The following is a 17599-nucleotide window of genomic DNA, read 5'->3' as shown; positions in this document are numbered from 1 at the left end:
GACTCCAACCCGTGCACCTCAATTTTTGACTATTGTTTATTTATCCAGTAGCACGGGTTAGGAGATTTTAATGAGCAAAGGAAACCCGTTAAGCTTAGCATCACTTATTAGGAGGAAAAACTCGGATCCAAGGCAAGTAATATCGGGAGAAGGAAGTCTTAAAATATTGGGCAAAGGGGAGTCTACTGCTCGTGTCGAGCCACAAACAGAAGCCAAAGATACTTGAGAGACCCCAGAGGGGGTTGGCCGGCAATCAGTGCCTCCTTCCCCCCCTCCCCTTGCATATCTGAGAGCCCTGGAAACCAAAGGCGGTTGCAAATCCATCTCATTTGGTAAGACACAGTGATCAATTCAAATATCCATTGTATCATCAAACCTCATCATAATCAGACTAAAGAATGGTTTGGGCACTAATGCTTGCCAGGCTGGGCACTAAACATTAAGTGGAATACGTCGAAACCAGTGTATGAATTTATTTTGCACGTTTGATCACGACGTTTAAAACACCATACATGCACACACCAACACTACAATTTCCTCTTTTCTTGTTCTCTCTCTCTCTCTTTGAAAAGCTCTCTCTCTCTCTTTTAAAAGGATGGTCCTGTTTTTTGTCCGACACATTTCTCCGAGCTACGACCGTAACGTAAACTTTCCACCCCGGTATTCTACAACTAGCTCATTTGTTTTTATTTCAAACACTCCAAAAACTTTTGCCACGTGGGGCGAAATCAGAAGGGCGGCGGATTTCAAATGCCTCCTGGGTTTGTTTTGTAACATATCACTTCTACGGAACTAGTAAAGAGTTCTTTCTTGCTTTCTTTCTCAGGAAAAAGTTCCTTCCTTTTTTAATGTAATGCGGAGGGGGGGAGGACAGAGAGAGGGAGAGGGAGAGGGAGAGGGAGAAAGAGAGAGAGAGAGAGAGAGAGAGAGAGAGAGAAATGCGAGTGTATTTGCAGCTCCCTGGCTAGTTGCAGGCCCCCTTTCCTTTTGAAAGTTTAGACCTTCAATACCGTCGATTCTACTGGCAGAATTAGGATGGCCTTCGAGGGTCCTAAACGTGACCATTCACTAAGGCGGGGGGGTTCGGCTGGCAACAACGTGCTCGGCAACTTAATCTCGTCCCGAAAAGGAAAGGCAGCGCAAAAGAATGGAATACAAACTCTCCCAACATTTCTAGTCATTTTCCGAGGTGGATTGGGTATTTTGCAGCCGATGGGAACGTCTGGATTTCGCAGCAAAAAGAAGAGAAGGTAAGTGTCTAGCCCTGTCGCCGCCACTCCGGGCAGAAACAACGAAAGAACAAAGACAGCCGCTTCTCCCCATGAAGCGTTTCACATTTTCTTCCTCCATTTCTCACCGAGAAAGCATTTGGGAGACTTGGGAGGATCGCGCGGGGGAGAAAGAGAGCTCGATCCACTATTTACTTTCTCAAAAAAGTGTCATCGAGCGGTGCCTTTGAAAAATTAACCAAAGGGTTCCCCGGTTTAAATAAAAACCGGGCCGCTACAAAAAAATAATTCAACAACCGCCGCGGCAACAAGATCAGCAACTCGGCCAACATTTAAACCCTACCTTGAAAAATCGTTTAGCAGGAATGTAGTTTCTTTGCGTTTGAGCGATCTTTAAGGGATGACTTTACAACATGAAGATGAATGAAAGAAAGAGGTTGGGTTTAACATATAAAATATGTTTTCGGTAACGATTTCGCAGTCGCCCTAGGAAAAGAGGCCTGAAAGGGGTTCGTGTGAACGGAAACAAACTTTATTCTCCACCAGCGATTTCTTTGGAGATCGCTGGGAGAGGCAGAGAAAGAGACGAGAGGCTCCTGAGAGTTTTCTTGTGGGGAGGAGGTTGAGGAAGCGTCGCGCCTAAGGAAGCAGCTTGGAAACCTAGAGATTCGAATTTGTTGTGTATTTTATGTATGCCGGGCAGGAGATGCTACGGGTGCCTATGCGTGTGTCTCTGTGTCGAATTAAGGCAAGCGATCCTTGCAAGAAAAGAAGTTCGGAAAAAGCTTATTCCCTTAGTGGGGGGTGGGGTAGGGGGGAAAGTCTCAGCGACGCGTTATGTCCCCGGCCCAGAAGCAAGAACCATGCGCCTCGCCTGGCCTTCTCAGAGCAGCACAGCAGTGCGAGGGGGGATCGAGAGGCGCGTAGCCCCATGTTTATAGCCCTCCGCCTCGCCTGCATTGTCCAGGAGCAGCAGGGGGAGGAGACAGAAGAGAAGCAGCCTCAACTTCTTCTTACGCAAATGTAATGCTTCGCTGCCTGCTTTCCCCGCAAGGAAGGAAGGAAAGAAGGAGAGGGGGGCAGCGAGAGGGAGGGAAGAAGGCGTAGAGAATGAGAGCCGCGCACGGAAGGTGCTGCAGCAAACAACACACAGCCTCGCCGCGGCGGCTTCTCTGGTCTGCCTGCCTTCCATTCATTCACCAGAGCGCAGAAGGCGGGGTCTCCAGGCCGCTGACCTTTCACCCCCCCTGCCTCCTTCCCTCCTTCTCTTCCCCCGCCCCCGCCGTTTCCTTGTTTAGCAGCTTGGCCACTGGCTTACCCAGAATCCGCTGCGATGGGCGCGCTCGTGCCGAGCTCGAGCCTCTCGTAATCGCCCCTTTCTCGACCCCGCCCACTTGCTTCTTCCTTGCGCGCGGTTTCTAGGCTCAGGCTGGCAGGCAGCCTTAAGGAAGGCAGAGGAGGGCTCAGCAACGCCCCAGGTGAACGCTGGAGGCAGCCGCTCACAAGGGAAACCTTATCTGTGGATGATGATGATGATGATGATAAATAGGGTTTCAATAACTCATCACATACAGCAGCCACATAGGTGCAGCTTGATGGCCCTACTGATACTTGTGGGGCTTAACTTTCAAGCCAAGTAGTACAGAACTGGTCGACTGTCTACACGTTATTAAAGGTGATTATTAATGATAATTTCTGACAGCAATAATTAATTGCATTTATAGAACACAACTAATGCTTGCCATAAATCAAGATTATGAACAACAACAACAGCAATGACCCCAACAGGGTAATGTGGTTGAAAAAGAAGGACGGTTTCTAAAAGTACAGGCAGGGAGATTAAAACAGTACAATGTTGGGGGAAGTTGAAAGAGGGGTGTTAGGGGAGGAGGGTTCCTGTCCCACGAAGTGAAATGGCAGAATTAAAAGTCCTCATAAGGCCTCGCACCTTCAAGATGGAGGATGAGTAGTGGATGCTAATTGTCCCAGGGAAATACTGCGATTATGATGAGTCATTGCACTTCCTACTCAGCATTTCATGAACTCCTCCATCCCCCTTTCCATAAAAGCCAAGCCTTCGAAGCAAATGGGTTGGAATTCTTTGTTTCTGCTTTTCTTCTTACTAACTGATGTGGGGAGGCAAGAAAAGCAGGTCAGTGTGTGACTTGCTTCCTCATCTTTCAGCTTTTAGCAAATGTCTTCCTAGAAAAATGGCATTCCTATATTCACCCTATTTTCCTACAAACAATATTTTAAGTATTGGTGGTGAGGAGACTGAGGATAATTTTTATGTATATGCCTAGAAGCATACAGGAATATTGCAATTTGGATGGCCTTTATCTGTGAAAAACAGTTCTTCAATCTTGAGAGGCTGTGGGAACAAAAAACTTCTTTTCTAGGTACAGTACTTCATTTTAATGACGTAAAAGTTGAGGTAAACACTGTACCAAGTGAAGGGTTTTGTTTCTCACCACCCCTTTCTGGCCTTGCTTATCTCCACAACTTGCTCTGTATCACTGAAATATTAGTGTAATACCAGTATTTTAGATCAATTCTGACTTATTTACTGTATTTGAAACCTTTCTAACCTGGGAAATTATAGTGTGAAGAAACTGTAGAGTGGGAGCAGAAATGAGCTGAGTTTTTACAACTCTGTTCAGGAAACAAGAAAGGGGGAGGCAAGAACTGCTTCTGGGGACAGCCTTCAAAATTGCAGCTTTAAAAAAAAGCAGGAGTGGGCCCAAATGCAGTAGAGGGATGGAAGATTGCAGGAGACATCCTCCAAAACAGTGAGGTGGAGTTGTACTTTTTTTAAAAGATGGAAATTTAATATACCAGGCATTAGTATCAACCATTTTTTCTTTACATGAATGAGTGTAAAGGCATTACCATATGGTTTGCCTGGGAGATTCTGCTAGGAATGCAAACAAACCATGTAAGCAGGAAACAAAAAGATCCCCCCCAACATAATAAAAGGCTAATGCTGTATGGACCAACAGATCCCAGCAAAAGGTTTTTTTTGGGATTCTTGTCTGTGGGATGGCATGCAGAAGTGGAGGTTCTTGTTGCCTGTTGAATATGACCAACAAGTGTTCTCTACACCAGAAAATATCTACCTTTAGGACCAATTCTGGATTAGAATTGGTTTTGGTATATTTAAAATATATTGTTAATCTGACTATCCATATGTTAAAAAAGTACTATAGATGATATGGGATACATTCACATGGTCACTTCCTCTCTTCTCCATGTCACACATATAATTACAGAATTTGATCCAGAGGCCAGTTAATGCTACCCCCCCCAAAAAAAAACACAACTGATTTTTAATTAAAATTGCACCTACATTATTTGGAAGTAAATTCTATAACATGAATAGTATCTAAAGGGAGTCAGGATTTAGGTTGCCATTCATTATTTATTTATCTTATAACAATCTTATTTGATAATTTCGGAATATATAGGCCCTAGTGTACATAATAGATTATAGTTTCAAACAACTGAGAAGTAAAGTAGTACCAAAAGTAGTACATTTATTGTCAATAAAATGCTGTGAGATCCATCAGGTATTAATTTGTTTAAGACTACAGTCTTATGCAGTCTTTCTTGAAAGTCCCAGGCATTCAGTTTACTCTGCTCTGCTTCTCAATAAGCAAGGAAGAACTTCCTTTTAATTAGCCTGTGAACAGGCTTGCTGTTTAAGAGCCTATAATTTCCCCTAATTCGCATCTCAGTGTTTCCACATACCATGGTTTGGCAAAGTTTACAATGAACACTGGTATGGTTACAAACAGATTTACCTGTTAGAACATAAACCAGTTTATAAAAACAAATGAAAACATTTTTAATTGTGAACAATAATTGTAATTAAGATAAAAAGGAAACTGTCTTGATGAGATTTTTTTAAAAAAACAGTATTGATTTTGGTTTATGAGTAAATACAGAGAAAGCATTCCTTACGATCAAAAACACTTGCAATATATTTTCCACACCCTGTTGTCCCAATATTACAAATACCTTTACGTATTTTTAAAAGCCCAATTGTAACTTATTGTTTAGACTCCTGGTTAAATTATGTGTAAGGGAAATGAAGGAAAGAAGCGTTAAATCGACATTAAAGAGCTTGTGTGGTTGACTCTTTATGGGTTTCTCAAACTTACTAGATATGTGTAAAAATTAGCCCCCCCCAGGTGGTGGGGGATGGAAACACAGCTCTACTGTCTTGTGGTAAAAGCACCAAATGGAAATATTCCTCTCTTGAGGTGAAATCCTATACTCACTTACTAGAGCTTACTGGCTTTAACTATTGAGTCCCATTGCAGTGAGCAAACAGGCAGATTTAATAAGAGAGAAGACTACTGCAAAATATGGGGGGTGATGGCAGTAACAAAGTTCAGGCCATAAAGGCCTCAAACTGAAGTACCTGGATTGGAAGGACGTGGGAATGAAAAGTAAATCAGTTTAATTCCCCTTTGGTGCAATTCCTTTAAAGTAAATATGTATATGTTTGTGGCTGTGATCCAGTCCTTTTGAGAGTTATTTGTAAGGATTTGAATGGGGGAAGCTCTGTAGGGCAGGACTATTCTGGCCTGACTTGAAGACCTACCGCCTATTGCCCTCCTACCAACCACCACAAAAGTATTTTCCCCTTCAGGAAAGATTGCAGGCTAGAGTGCACCATGGTTGTCAGTAAAGGAAGATAGGCCGCTGCCTTTGAGACGAAGAGCGCACAAACTATGCTATTCCTCTAGGTAGTGCTAGAGGTGCGAGGAAGCCATAGTAAACACGACTGGGGCCAGCTGGCAGGGCAGTGGCAGCAAAGGGATTTTGCACCGAGCCCTCGCAGCTCGGCCTAATTGGAACCCTGGACCTCGGGTGGCAAAAGAGGAGTCGAGCTGGCGAGCAGCCAAACCCAATAATCCCACTCCCGCCCTTCTCAAAGCTCTTGTTGCGTTGTGCTTGATGAGAGAGGTTGAGGGTGAGCAGATAAAAGAATGAATTTGTGGGTGTCGCTTACAAAATGAGAGTCAATTGAGAGGCCTGCTTGTGCGGGACTAAGCTGGCTGGCGGGAGGGCTCAGAAGAAGCTGCTCCTCTGAGGGAGGCTCAGCCAGCCGGCAGCCAGGCCTAGCTCCGCCGGCAAGGCGGGCCTGGAGTCAGGATCAGGAGGGTTGGGCCCCAGAAAGAAACCATTAGGGACGCAGGGAGCGCAGGGGGAGATGGGAGGGCGCCTGAGGAGGGCTGAGGAAGAAAAGGGATTGCGGGCGGGAGCATCGCCGCGGCTGCCGCCGCCGCCGGGGAGCTGAAGGCTCAATTCAGGCAGGAAGTGCAGTGTGAAGGAAGGCAGTACTTAGTTGCCAGCGCCCAGGGCCCGGCAGCCGCAGCAAAGGAGTGGGCCGGGTTGGGTGAGGGGGAAAGGAAGTGGAGCCGCGGCTCCTTTTTCTGTAGCAGCCCCCATTGTTCGGAGGGAAGCTGTCGCAGCTGCTGCCCTTCTTCGCGCTTTTTTAGGCGAAGGCTCGCCTTCGTCCGGCCGCAGCTGCGACGGGAAACAAGCGGGCGAATTGCTCGAGAGCAGCTTTTTGAGAGTGAGCTTTCCCGCTTGCGGAAACGGCGCGAGTTTCTAAGTCTCCTCTCTCAGCAGCTCGCGGGGTTCCAGCAAACAACCCGGTAAATAAATAAAAAGGAAAACTCTCCCTTTTTTTGTTTGTTTGCTTGCTGTAGTGTTGTTTACTGAGGGAACCTCCATGAAGTTGGGAGTTCAGGGGGGCCGTGGAAGGTAGAGACCCCCACCCGGGTTGCGAGAGAGAGAGAGCTCGGTGGGTGCAAAGGGAAACATCTGTTTGGTGGCGAATTGTTAGAACGAGACTTTCTAGAAGAGGAGGGAAAAACTGGCAGGAAATAACTTGAGGAAATCTAAATGTTGAAATAATTAACTTTAGTAGACAAGGAGGGGGAGGGGAAAAAGTGGGTTTTGTTTATTTTCGCCTTCTAAAGGCTCACAGAAATAAAGTTACCAGTTTCTGTGTACTGTATAACAGAAAGGTCTGTTCAGTCGAACATGTTTGTTTTGAGGAAGCAAAATTAAGTATTATTTCCAAAAAAATTACTTCTTTAAATCAGCACAAGCTGGAGTAATTTAAGTGAAGGAAAAAGCAACTAAGCAGAACTAAAATTTAGGGGAGAGGAATCCAACAAGTGTCTTGATTCTTGAAGAAAATGAGGCATGGAAATGGTTGGGGGAGGGAATAGCATCTACATTTTAGAGAAAATCACGGAGACATTTAATGATTTTTGCAGATAAACTTTTGAGGAAATGATTGTTAGGAGTTTTTAATAGAGTTTTCACCAAATCCCAAAATACAAATTAGTTACTACTCGTGTTTCCATATTTTGGAGGGGAGATTTTACCGAAGCCTACAGTACCTTTGTGTGTGTGTGTTTGAACTCTTCGCAAATACAGATGAAATTGAAAAACCTCATATGCTCAAAAAGCCTCCTAAAATGTGCAGTTAAAATTTAGAATTATTTACATGTAATTTGAGGAAATAAAGGTGAGACTTCTGGTTTTTCCCTTGATTATCAGAGATTCTTACGGATCATAAGAATAATTTTTGAAACAACATCCTGAGGAAAAGCCTTCAAAATATATACAGTTTTATAAAGTAGCATAGAGTTGAAAAGTTAAACCAGTATTGTGGAATTAAAAAAAATTAAAATGACAAGACAAACATCAAAAGTGTTTTTCCCCCTAGCATGCATTTCTTGAGGCCAAAATAGTAACATTTCTCCAATCTTCTTGCCAAATGGGTAATTTAAACTTCACATTTTAAAGAGAGAGGAAACCGATGAAAAAAGAAAATCACATTCTTACTCTGCAGTGCCACAGTGAGACTGACAAAAAGTGATCCAAGGCTTGTGCCCTTAATTCGCTTGGAATGTTAAGCTTCCGAAGATACCCTCTGCCTATGTGGTCATGTTAGCTTTTCTTTACATTAGTTGGTGTTTTTTAATTATTTAAAATTAGTACCTGGAAGCAGTACTGCCCATCTGTGCCTTTAAAGTGACAAAATTGAAAACGAGTGCCCTGTAGTGGGAAACAAGTATGCAAGGAATGTTGTTAATGGTTGCATTTGCTTACTCCTTTCATAGACACGCTACAATTAATTAACATATTGTTGGGTGTGCTTTTGCGAATGGGTCCTACTTTCAAGAATAAACTGTAAATAGATACAATTTTGAGGAAAATGAATTAATATAATTGATACCGGTGATCTGCTTCATGTACTATTAGAAATTGCTTTTCTCAGGAAAGTTAATTTTCCCCCTCTGCACTTATTTGCTAGGACTCAGCTATATTGAGAGAGCTTAGTTTACATATTTATTAAGAATTAAAAATACGTTCTTCTGTAGAATAAAAACACCTTGGTTTTAAAGAAGGAATTGGAATGGGCCAAAATGTGCAATTAGACGAACTTCTAACTTTGCACACAATATATGCAGACATTTCAACTTTGTTTTGGAGATGTGGAGGGGGTTGGGGGTCAGAGGGAAGTCTCCTTTCAGATGCACATACTATTGAGGAGTACAAGAATGAGTCACAAAATGCCAAATCTTTATTGAATTTCTGTAAAGAATATCTGTGTATTACATTTAATCTAGACTTTACTATTTTCCCCTGAAGATTAACATAGCATTAATAGGAGAGAATGGTGTTGGGCAGGCACATAACCAAAATAGCTGTTAATTGTATGTATTCTAATACAGACTGTTAAGAATTCTTAAATAAAAAGCTTCACATACTGCTCTGCAAGAGTGTTTACTCACACTACTGTAACACCACGTGTTATAATTTATTTATTTGGAAATGTCAATATAATTTTTTTAAATGCAAGAAAACCTCTTGTTTTATGTTTACATTAAACTTCAGGCCAGAATTAACAATTAAATACTAGCATTACCGTAACAGAAGCAGTTCTTGGTAAACAACTATTTCATCCACTGGTGCTTCTAGTTAAATTGCATTTGCCAAAAGCCTCCTGATGTGATTGTGCAATTTAAAACAATATAATGGATTCCTTAAAAACCACTTCCGAGTTAAATTAGTGCTTTTAAATGATGAGTTTAACAGAGATTGAAACAATGTCATCAGTTTTAAATAAGGTTATACTTAAATTAATAGGTGGTATGGAAAGCCTGTAAGTAATATTACCTTGAACATGCAAATTGCAGTGTACAAGTATATTCAAAAGGCAGATGAAAGCTGAAGTAGATTTCTACAGATTTGAAATATTTGTAAAGTATTCTTCATTTCTATGCACACAGAATAAAACAAGAAACCATACTTTTAGTGTTGTAACTTCACTAACAACAGAACTAAAAGTACTGTATATTTAGTTGAAACTTATATGAGTAGGAAAATAGAGTTCTTCAGGAATAAAATACAGAACTGACAACATTATTAGCATAAGGTTTTTTAAATATAGCCAGACTTATGTATTCCACAGATGAGTATGGATATAAATAATTTGGTGAATCTAGCCAATATAATTTGATGTAGTTTAAAATATATTAGTATCTAAAATAAATCAGTCTGCCTAGATAAAAATACAAATGTCACCACGTTGTGTGGACTGACTATTATGCTTTTGTGAATGAAACAAACAGCATCATTAATGTTTATCTTTATTAATATTGTTTTAAAGTTCAGCAGACTGAGAAGGCAAATAAAAAAATAAACACAAATACGAACATCCATACTTAAGAAATCTTTTCATGAGAAGCTATTTTATGGTATAGTCCTTTATCTTTTAAAATCTTAGTTCTTCATAGTGAGGTAAAAGACAAAAAAGTAAGTTCAGAGATTTCATTAAAGAACATAATAAAAGTTGTTTTAAAATGCCTTCAGGCAAACATCTCTTCCTACCCCCCACCCCTCAAAAACAAACAGTCCTGACACAATTCTTCAATTTCTTCTCTTTTTGCCCCTTCTAACTATTTTCAGCATGGTTGGAACAGGACATGTTTGGGTTGGAAGGTTTATTTTTGTTTTACATTTATATGTTTGTTTTACTTCAACCATTAATGCTTTAAAAATTAGGAAAATTGCACCTGATATAATTTATATTACATGTGAGACAAAGAGGTGATTAAGCAGTATAGGCTCTTTTACCCATCATGTATAGGATATGTTGCTGAATCTTTTTTTAAATAATCAGCAACACAACACAGTAAGCAAAGAAATTGGAGTTTGGGCAATTAGAATTCTAAGTAGATGCTATTTGTTTTGTAAATATTAACATGTAGGTGATAACAGGAAATTAAAAGTACTTAAAATACTTCTGTAAGAATACTTCACTGACATTTCCATCAACATCTTAGTTCATCTATTACTTTTGATGCTTTAAGTGTATAAGGAAACCTGTGAGTAAGTACCATTGAATCTAATGGGACAAACATTTGTGTTGACATGTAGGATTGTGCTGCAACTGCAATCCTGTTTGTCTACACAGAAAAACATACTGTATTCTATTCATGAGATCTACTTCCAGGTAAGTGCACAAGAGACTGCAGGCTTAAAAGACATCTAAAACGAAGTATCCTACATGTTGAATCAAAAGATGGCTTAATTTTTACCATTTAAAATTCCATTTTGTAAAAAAAAGTTTGCCAGTTTAAAAAGATATCAATTACATTATTAATTAATATACATTAATTGTATGATATATATTAATTACATTACTTTTCTAATGGTTATAGTTCCACTTGCAAATCTATACAAGTTGTGAATTTTAAGAAGTACTTCCCCATATCAAATCAATCCTTATAGTAATTATGTCCATGAAAATATCTTAGCATCCCAACTCAAAAAATGCAACTTCAAAGTAATTCCTATTGATCCAAGTACATTGTGTTTAGGAATGGGATGTAAAAGGTTTGCACATTCATATCATATGGATGTTAATAGCTTACTATGTGTATTACATTGTAATGAAGCCTTTCTCTTCCTCTTTTGCATTTCAATGGTTCCTTCCAGATGCATTGTTTTACAAAACAACCAAGAAGCTATCTACATTTTGTCATCAAGTTTCCTGCAGTGTTATCAAGTATTGATCATGGCCTGTCCTTCTGTCTACGCATTTTCATTCCTTCAAGAGAACAAGGATTATATAATTCACAAAACATGGTGCTTATATTTTACTAATAATATGATGTATTATAGTGGAATTAAATGTTTGACAAAAGTGAGATTTAGATTTATTCACAGAGAGAAAATGAAATTTTATTTGAAATGTATATAATACAGTACTATAAAATCCATTCCTAACAAATTTAATTTTTAGTAACACGTCAACTACGGCTTCCACTTGTTGTTACTTTACATATTATCATGGTCTAAATTTTAATTTAATTGATATTACATGCGAAAAATAAGTAACGTGTAATTTAAAAATCAGTGAAAATTTGTTAGTGCTCAATAGAGAAAACATTCTAAATCATTTACAAGCATAGGGTGCAGTTTTATTCCAACAAATACTTTTCCATTGTTCTTTTAAGTTGAACACTGTATTTTATCTAGACTACGTAAACCTTGGTAATGCTCAATTGTCAAGAATATATATTGCTTATATCTCTAAAAGGAACATATAATTCTAAATTTTCCATACCCACTATGCCTCATCTTCAACTTACCTTTTCCTACCTCAAACTTCAATTCCTTTATGTCTCTATATGCCAATCCTAATTTCTATTAGTTGCAAGCAAATAGGACTTAGTAGAACTAGAATGTCTTGTTTTAAGAATGCTGTCTCAGTGGTGTGATTGGTATGTACTTCATCCCTGCTTTTGTGTTACTCCATTAAAAGGTTTTTAGAATTCACAAGGAACCTCTAAACCTAAATAAATACAAATAAATACAAATTCAGTTAAGCTCCATGATGCACCGGAAATGTTGATTACAAACCGGAATTTCATTTAAACCATAATCTTGCCATTGTTACAAAAATCACAAAAGCCTGCTTTAAAAAAAATAGTTAACTATTTACCTGTAATTAAAAAACAACAGCCTGATAACACTTTTTGCCCTGATCCACAATCAAATTAAGGCTGAAGTCATATATATATATAGTAACTTAAAGTAAAATCTATTTAATGCAAGAGAATTTCTGAGTAAACATGCCTAAGGATGGGCTGCATGTTGAAATATTTGGATGTAACTGGAACTAATCCTACTGAGGTCAATAGAACTGACAGTGAAATCCTATGCATATTTACTCAGAAGTTCCATTGTATTAAATGGGGCTTCTCACAAGTAAGTGTGTATAGGAGTGCAGCTTGAAGCAAGTACTCAAATTTAATAGGAATCCAGCTGTTACAAGTGGGTTCTCATCCTTTGAAATGCTTTTATTAAACAATTTGATTTTCAGGACATCATGACATTGAGAAATTAATACATACCTCCAATTGCGATATATTTTTTGGAATTCTGAAGGACAATAAAACGTACATTTATGCTGCTTGGTTTTAAGAATCATTTGCCATCATTTTGCTCCATTTGACAAACTGGGACATTTGCATACATGTTTAAAGTGGCAGATTTTTGTAAAGTTTATATATATAATGTTAAATACACCCTTAAACATATGTTAAAGCTAGACTTTCAGGGACAATTGCTATATAATATATAGAGGAATATTCAGCAGCATATCACAAACAGGCAAATGACTCTGTTATGTTAGAAGTGTTTAGCTAAGCCTTCTATAGGAAATGACACTCACCACTCCTCTCCCTGTCCTTCCTCCTCTATCTAGAAAATTTCACTTCAAACTTTAAAGGACAGCAAAGCCTGACCCATGATACCCTACAAACAAACTGCAGGCTCTGATATCTCAAGGGAGCAACAGGCCTGCACATCCCTCATCCCCTGTTACTGTACAACTTTTCACAAACGCATACTTATCTGCAAAGGAGCTATAGTGCTAATTATTTTACAACTTCTTAAAAAAAGCAACTAGGTCATCTATAAGTACATTTGGACAACAAATGTAATTTAATGAACTTTATAGAATAAAGTCACAAAAATACACACGCTTATGTGCAAAGTTAGCTTGGTTGTCATTTAACACTATTGTAGAAATTAATCAGTGGTATTTTATTTGTAATTCCTCCCCCAATTTTTCTTTCACAAAAATAGCCCTAGGCCAAGCAGAGGAGTAGAATTTTGCAAAGCTGCATTTAATCTCCTTTCAGCTTTAACAGTAGCCACAATTAGTTCTTTCTACTAAGGTGGTTCCTGCTTACAATGGATAATTGAAAAGCTAGGGATTTTCCTATACTGTATGCTGATAACTTTGGCAATCTTATTTCCCTTGCTTTTGCAGTACTTAAAAGCAAATCAACTATCTATCAATATCGAAGATAATGTCCTTTTAAATTGATCTAGGTAACAGGAACATTCAAAATAATAGTCTGGTTTTAGAGGGATGGTTGGATTCTATTTTATTGTTTGCTTGGCTCCATTCCAGTTTTGCTCAATTCCAGTACTGTATAAGGAATTGCCATACAGTTGTATGAATGTGCCATACTCAATGACATAATAAAAGGAGAATTAATATAATGTATATTATAAATAAGTTTATTTCATTTGGATTTACCCACTATAATATCTAGCTATGGTGAACGCATTGCTCAAGCTGACGTAAACCTAGTAGCAAAAGTGGAAATTCTGCAGATGTAGGGCAACCAGAGGAAGAGGATGTACACAGGAGAAAGGCAAAATGAAAACAAACTCTCTCAGGAATTGCTTATTTTTATAACAAACCTTCTTTAGTCTGAACACCATTTACCAAAACTAAAGGAGTTTTATACAAAGGCTAGCAGCTTTAGTTGGGCCATAATCTGCAAAATTTACAGCCAACCCTAACTCATTTTAGATTGTTATTTTTTGCTATAACAAGGCATTTGAGAGAGAACTCTAGAAGGCTAATGCCCCAGCCATATGATTTTAAGTTGCCACAGAACACTATTTGCTCATGAAAAAAGAACTGTTAAAGCTTTTTTTAAAGTGTATTTTGGAATAAGGGAGAATTCTAGAATCCTAAACTGAAAGAGGAAGTCTGCCTGGGGAGGAAATACAACTGAAAAAATTTAAAAGATGTTGGAGCATGGTACGAAATACCGACTCTGTGTAAAGAAATGAAAACGGAGAAAGCAAAGATTCTCTGAAGAAGCAATTGACTGTTTCAGAACAAATGCAGGCCATATTAAATGTAAACGCCACGAATATCTAAGGGAGACGGTAGCTGCCCTATTGACTACCAGCCTTAAATTCAGAAAACTGTCCGAAAATGTGCCTCTTCACTGGGGAAGGAGCAGGCGTGCTATCAGCTGAAAGGGTAACAACAGAAATCAAATGGTTAAAACACCAACAGTGGAATCTCTCGGGAGCCAAACGTAATTTTATTTTGTAAAACAGGTTACAAGTGTGAAAGGAGAAGACCAGAGCTGCCAGAGGCCTAGTCAAGCACTCTCACCACAACTCGCTTCCAGCAGCTCAAGAGCAAGCCTATATACCCGTCACCCCTCCCCCCTTCTTTCCCTACCCCTTCACGCGCAAGCTCCAAACGGGGAGCAGTTGGAAACGGCAACGGCGGGGGGGGGCGGTGAGTGGGTAGCGCGCGCCACACAATTCCGCGGTGGCTCGCGTACTACCGGCCCATGAGCCACCGCGTGGAAGGGGGAGGAGGAAAAGATGAGCGAGTGAGCCGAGGCCGCCGCGTCTTGGGGCCTTTTGCTGAAGCTAGGTTGCGAGTGCGCCTGCGTGTGGCAGGCCCTGTGCTGTTCCTTTTTCCTTTCCTTTTTTTTAAAGCATCGCCGTATGGCCCGCAGGACTGTTGCAGCTCAGGTGGCGGCGGCGGCGGCGAATAATCTGAATACCGTCCCTTTTTTTTTGAGCTTTTAAAGACTGACGGGTCGCTGCCCGTTCCGGCCGGTGCCTCAGGAGGAACTTGTAACAAGCTTCCTTCTTTACTACTCGGCTGCCGCCGCCGCCGCCGCCACCACTACTACCACCACCACCACCAGCGGCCATGAGTCCCACGTCCCTACTATGGAGACGATACTGGCGGCGGCGGTGGTTGAGCGACTGAAGGCGAAGTGTTGTGGGGGCAAAGCTGAGGCGGCGGCGGGGGTCTCTCTAGTGGTGTAGTGCTGACGGTGTTTTTAACCCTTAGATGGTCTCTAGCGAGCCGTTGTTGCTGCCTGTGTCACTGGAGGGCGAGTTCTCCAATAGCATGAAGGAGATGATCGGCGGCTGCTGCGTGTGCTCCGACGAGAGGGGCTGGGCCGAGAATCCGCTGGTTTACTGCGACGGGCATGGCTGTAATGTCGCAGTGCATCAAGGTGAGTGAGACGGCCTGGGTTAGGGCCAGCATCCACAAAAACAAACAAACAAACAAACAAAAAACTGGTAAGGGTCGGCGAGCTGCAACTCCCTCCGGCGTTTGCTCGCCTCTTCTCCCCTTCCATCCCGCCAGCCGCGCGTGTTTTCACCTTCTCCCTTCCAGAATCGCCACACGTCAGCTTCCAGACTTCTCTTCGGCTTGGTCCGTCGTTTGGACTATTTCCATTTGCTTCTCCCTATCCCGTTGCGGGACGTAGTTGCTTGTGTCCCTCTCCCCCCCCTTCCTAGTTCCTTTGAGGACTGTATTTGTGGGTCCTGCTACTGTCGAAGGCTGCCCGTGTCACAAAATGGAGACGTCTGTGTCACTTTGCCATCGCTTCCAGAGACGACGAAGTAGTAGTAGTAGTGGGAAGGGACTGGGCAAGAAGCGCACTAATGGCATGCTTTCCCCCTGATGTTTTACGAGTGAACGAGTAAGTTGCGTGAACTGCCCTTGCCTGAACTTCCTCCTTGTTGTGCGTGCTGCCTCCCCTTCATCCCAGCCCCCCCCATAGCAAAAACAGAGAGGAAGGGATAGGTGCAGAGTATTAGCAAAATATTTAATCTGTGAGTTTATAAAGTACACAGGAAGCCTGTATTCCATACTTTCTCCTATTGGCTCCTGCCTCCGCCTCCTACTTCTGATTTCGTTTACACTTTTGCAAGCTTAAGAATAAGCAGTGCCCCTCCTCCTACGCAGATCTCTGTTTCTTAAACGTAGAGAAGGAGTCTGGAAACGTGTTTGTCCAAAGGAGAGAGTGAGCTGTCATGTGACCGCCTCTTTGCCAAAGCGTCATTTGGCTGGATGGTGTCTGCTGGATGAGGAGACTTCCTGTTTGTGGCAGGGTGGTGTTGGGGGAGGGGAGGAGGAAAGGGGCAATGTAGAATTCACTTAGCCTTTGATGGTAGATTTGTTTGGATTAGTGGTGGGGAGCAGTTGGCTGGTGCCCAGCTGAATGGTTGTGCTGCTTTCCTGTAATGAGAATAGTATATGTTTTTCTAGACTTGGGATTCCCTGTGATTTTCCTTTACTTCTGGAATAAGTTACTGTTCCTCTAGTAGTTTAGAGCCTTTATTTATTTATTGGATTTCTACCCTGCCCATCTAGACCAAAGGTAATTGCAATACAAAAAGTCTAGGCCAGGATTCAGATTTTTTTTTTTTTAAATAGGAGAGAGGTGTCCACAATAGTCATCTATGAAGCTATATAATTTATGATCAAGGGGGTCTGTGCTCTGGTTTGGAATCAACTTGCATTACTCTCCATATATTTGCTATCTTTCAAAATATTGTCACTGATGGTTTTCTAGTGGTGTATCTAATATATTTTATCACACTTCATCTAAATTCTGTCCCTTCAAGGCGCTGAAGTCCTTAGAATTTATGCTAAATTAAATTTGTGGAGCTTTAAGGTGCAACAATACTTATATAGCAATTTCCAAAGATATACCTGTGTTAGTCTTTCTCAGTGTATTGGAGAAAGAAAAACGGGGAGAGGTAAAACATTGTAACACTTTAAAGACTAACAAAAGTGCATTTTGATCCAAGAAAGCTCATACTGAAATAAATCTGTTAGCCTTTAAAGTGCTACAATATTTTGCTTTTCCTCATTTACTTTTACCAATACAACTGTTGTGTTTAATAATCCATATCCTGGGATTTGCTGCAGGCTGAAAATTACCTCTTGGAAATTTCTGGAGAGTAAATGGTGACCTGTCATAAAATGTGGTGTAAATGTGGCCATTCTTCCTCAATATGTAGTGTATTGGATTATGCTGCCCCCAATTTTCACTTATGTCTATCTAAATGTCTTGTTCATGGATTTCTCAGTATAAAGTTAATTGAGGCTGGCTTCCTTTATTTTTTACAAGTCTCAGTATTTGTTACAAGTGAGAGACTGTGGCATATGTGCTCTTATTCCATTTCTGACACTT

General features: G+C 40.6%; 1 protein-coding gene across 6 annotated transcripts in view; it reads left to right on the top strand.

The window, feature by feature from the left end:
- Window positions 1–1144: 1144 nt before the first annotated feature.
- MLLT10 (MLLT10 histone lysine methyltransferase DOT1L cofactor) overlaps window positions 1145–17599 on the top strand; it is a 144363-nt gene continuing 127908 nt past the window's right edge. For 4 of the 6 annotated variants that reach the window (XM_020801806.3, XM_020801758.3, XM_020801788.3 and 1 more), the window contains exon 1: window positions 15457–15625. In XM_020801806.3, coding sequence (XP_020657465.1) covers window positions 15457–15625 — 169 coding nt within the window. Of the gene's footprint in view, window positions 1251–15272; window positions 15626–17599 lie in introns of those variants that run through there. The other 2 variants (XM_073003068.2, XM_020801776.3) reach the window with 2 other exon arrangements.

The sequence above is a fragment of the Pogona vitticeps genome, chromosome 6 (assembly GCF_051106095.1).
Source record: "Pogona vitticeps strain Pit_001003342236 chromosome 6, PviZW2.1, whole genome shotgun sequence".
In the NCBI taxonomy this organism is placed as follows: domain Eukaryota; kingdom Metazoa; phylum Chordata; class Lepidosauria; order Squamata; family Agamidae; genus Pogona; species Pogona vitticeps.
Note: the sequence above shows the minus strand (reverse complement) of the source record. Positions and strands in the feature narration are given on the sequence as shown.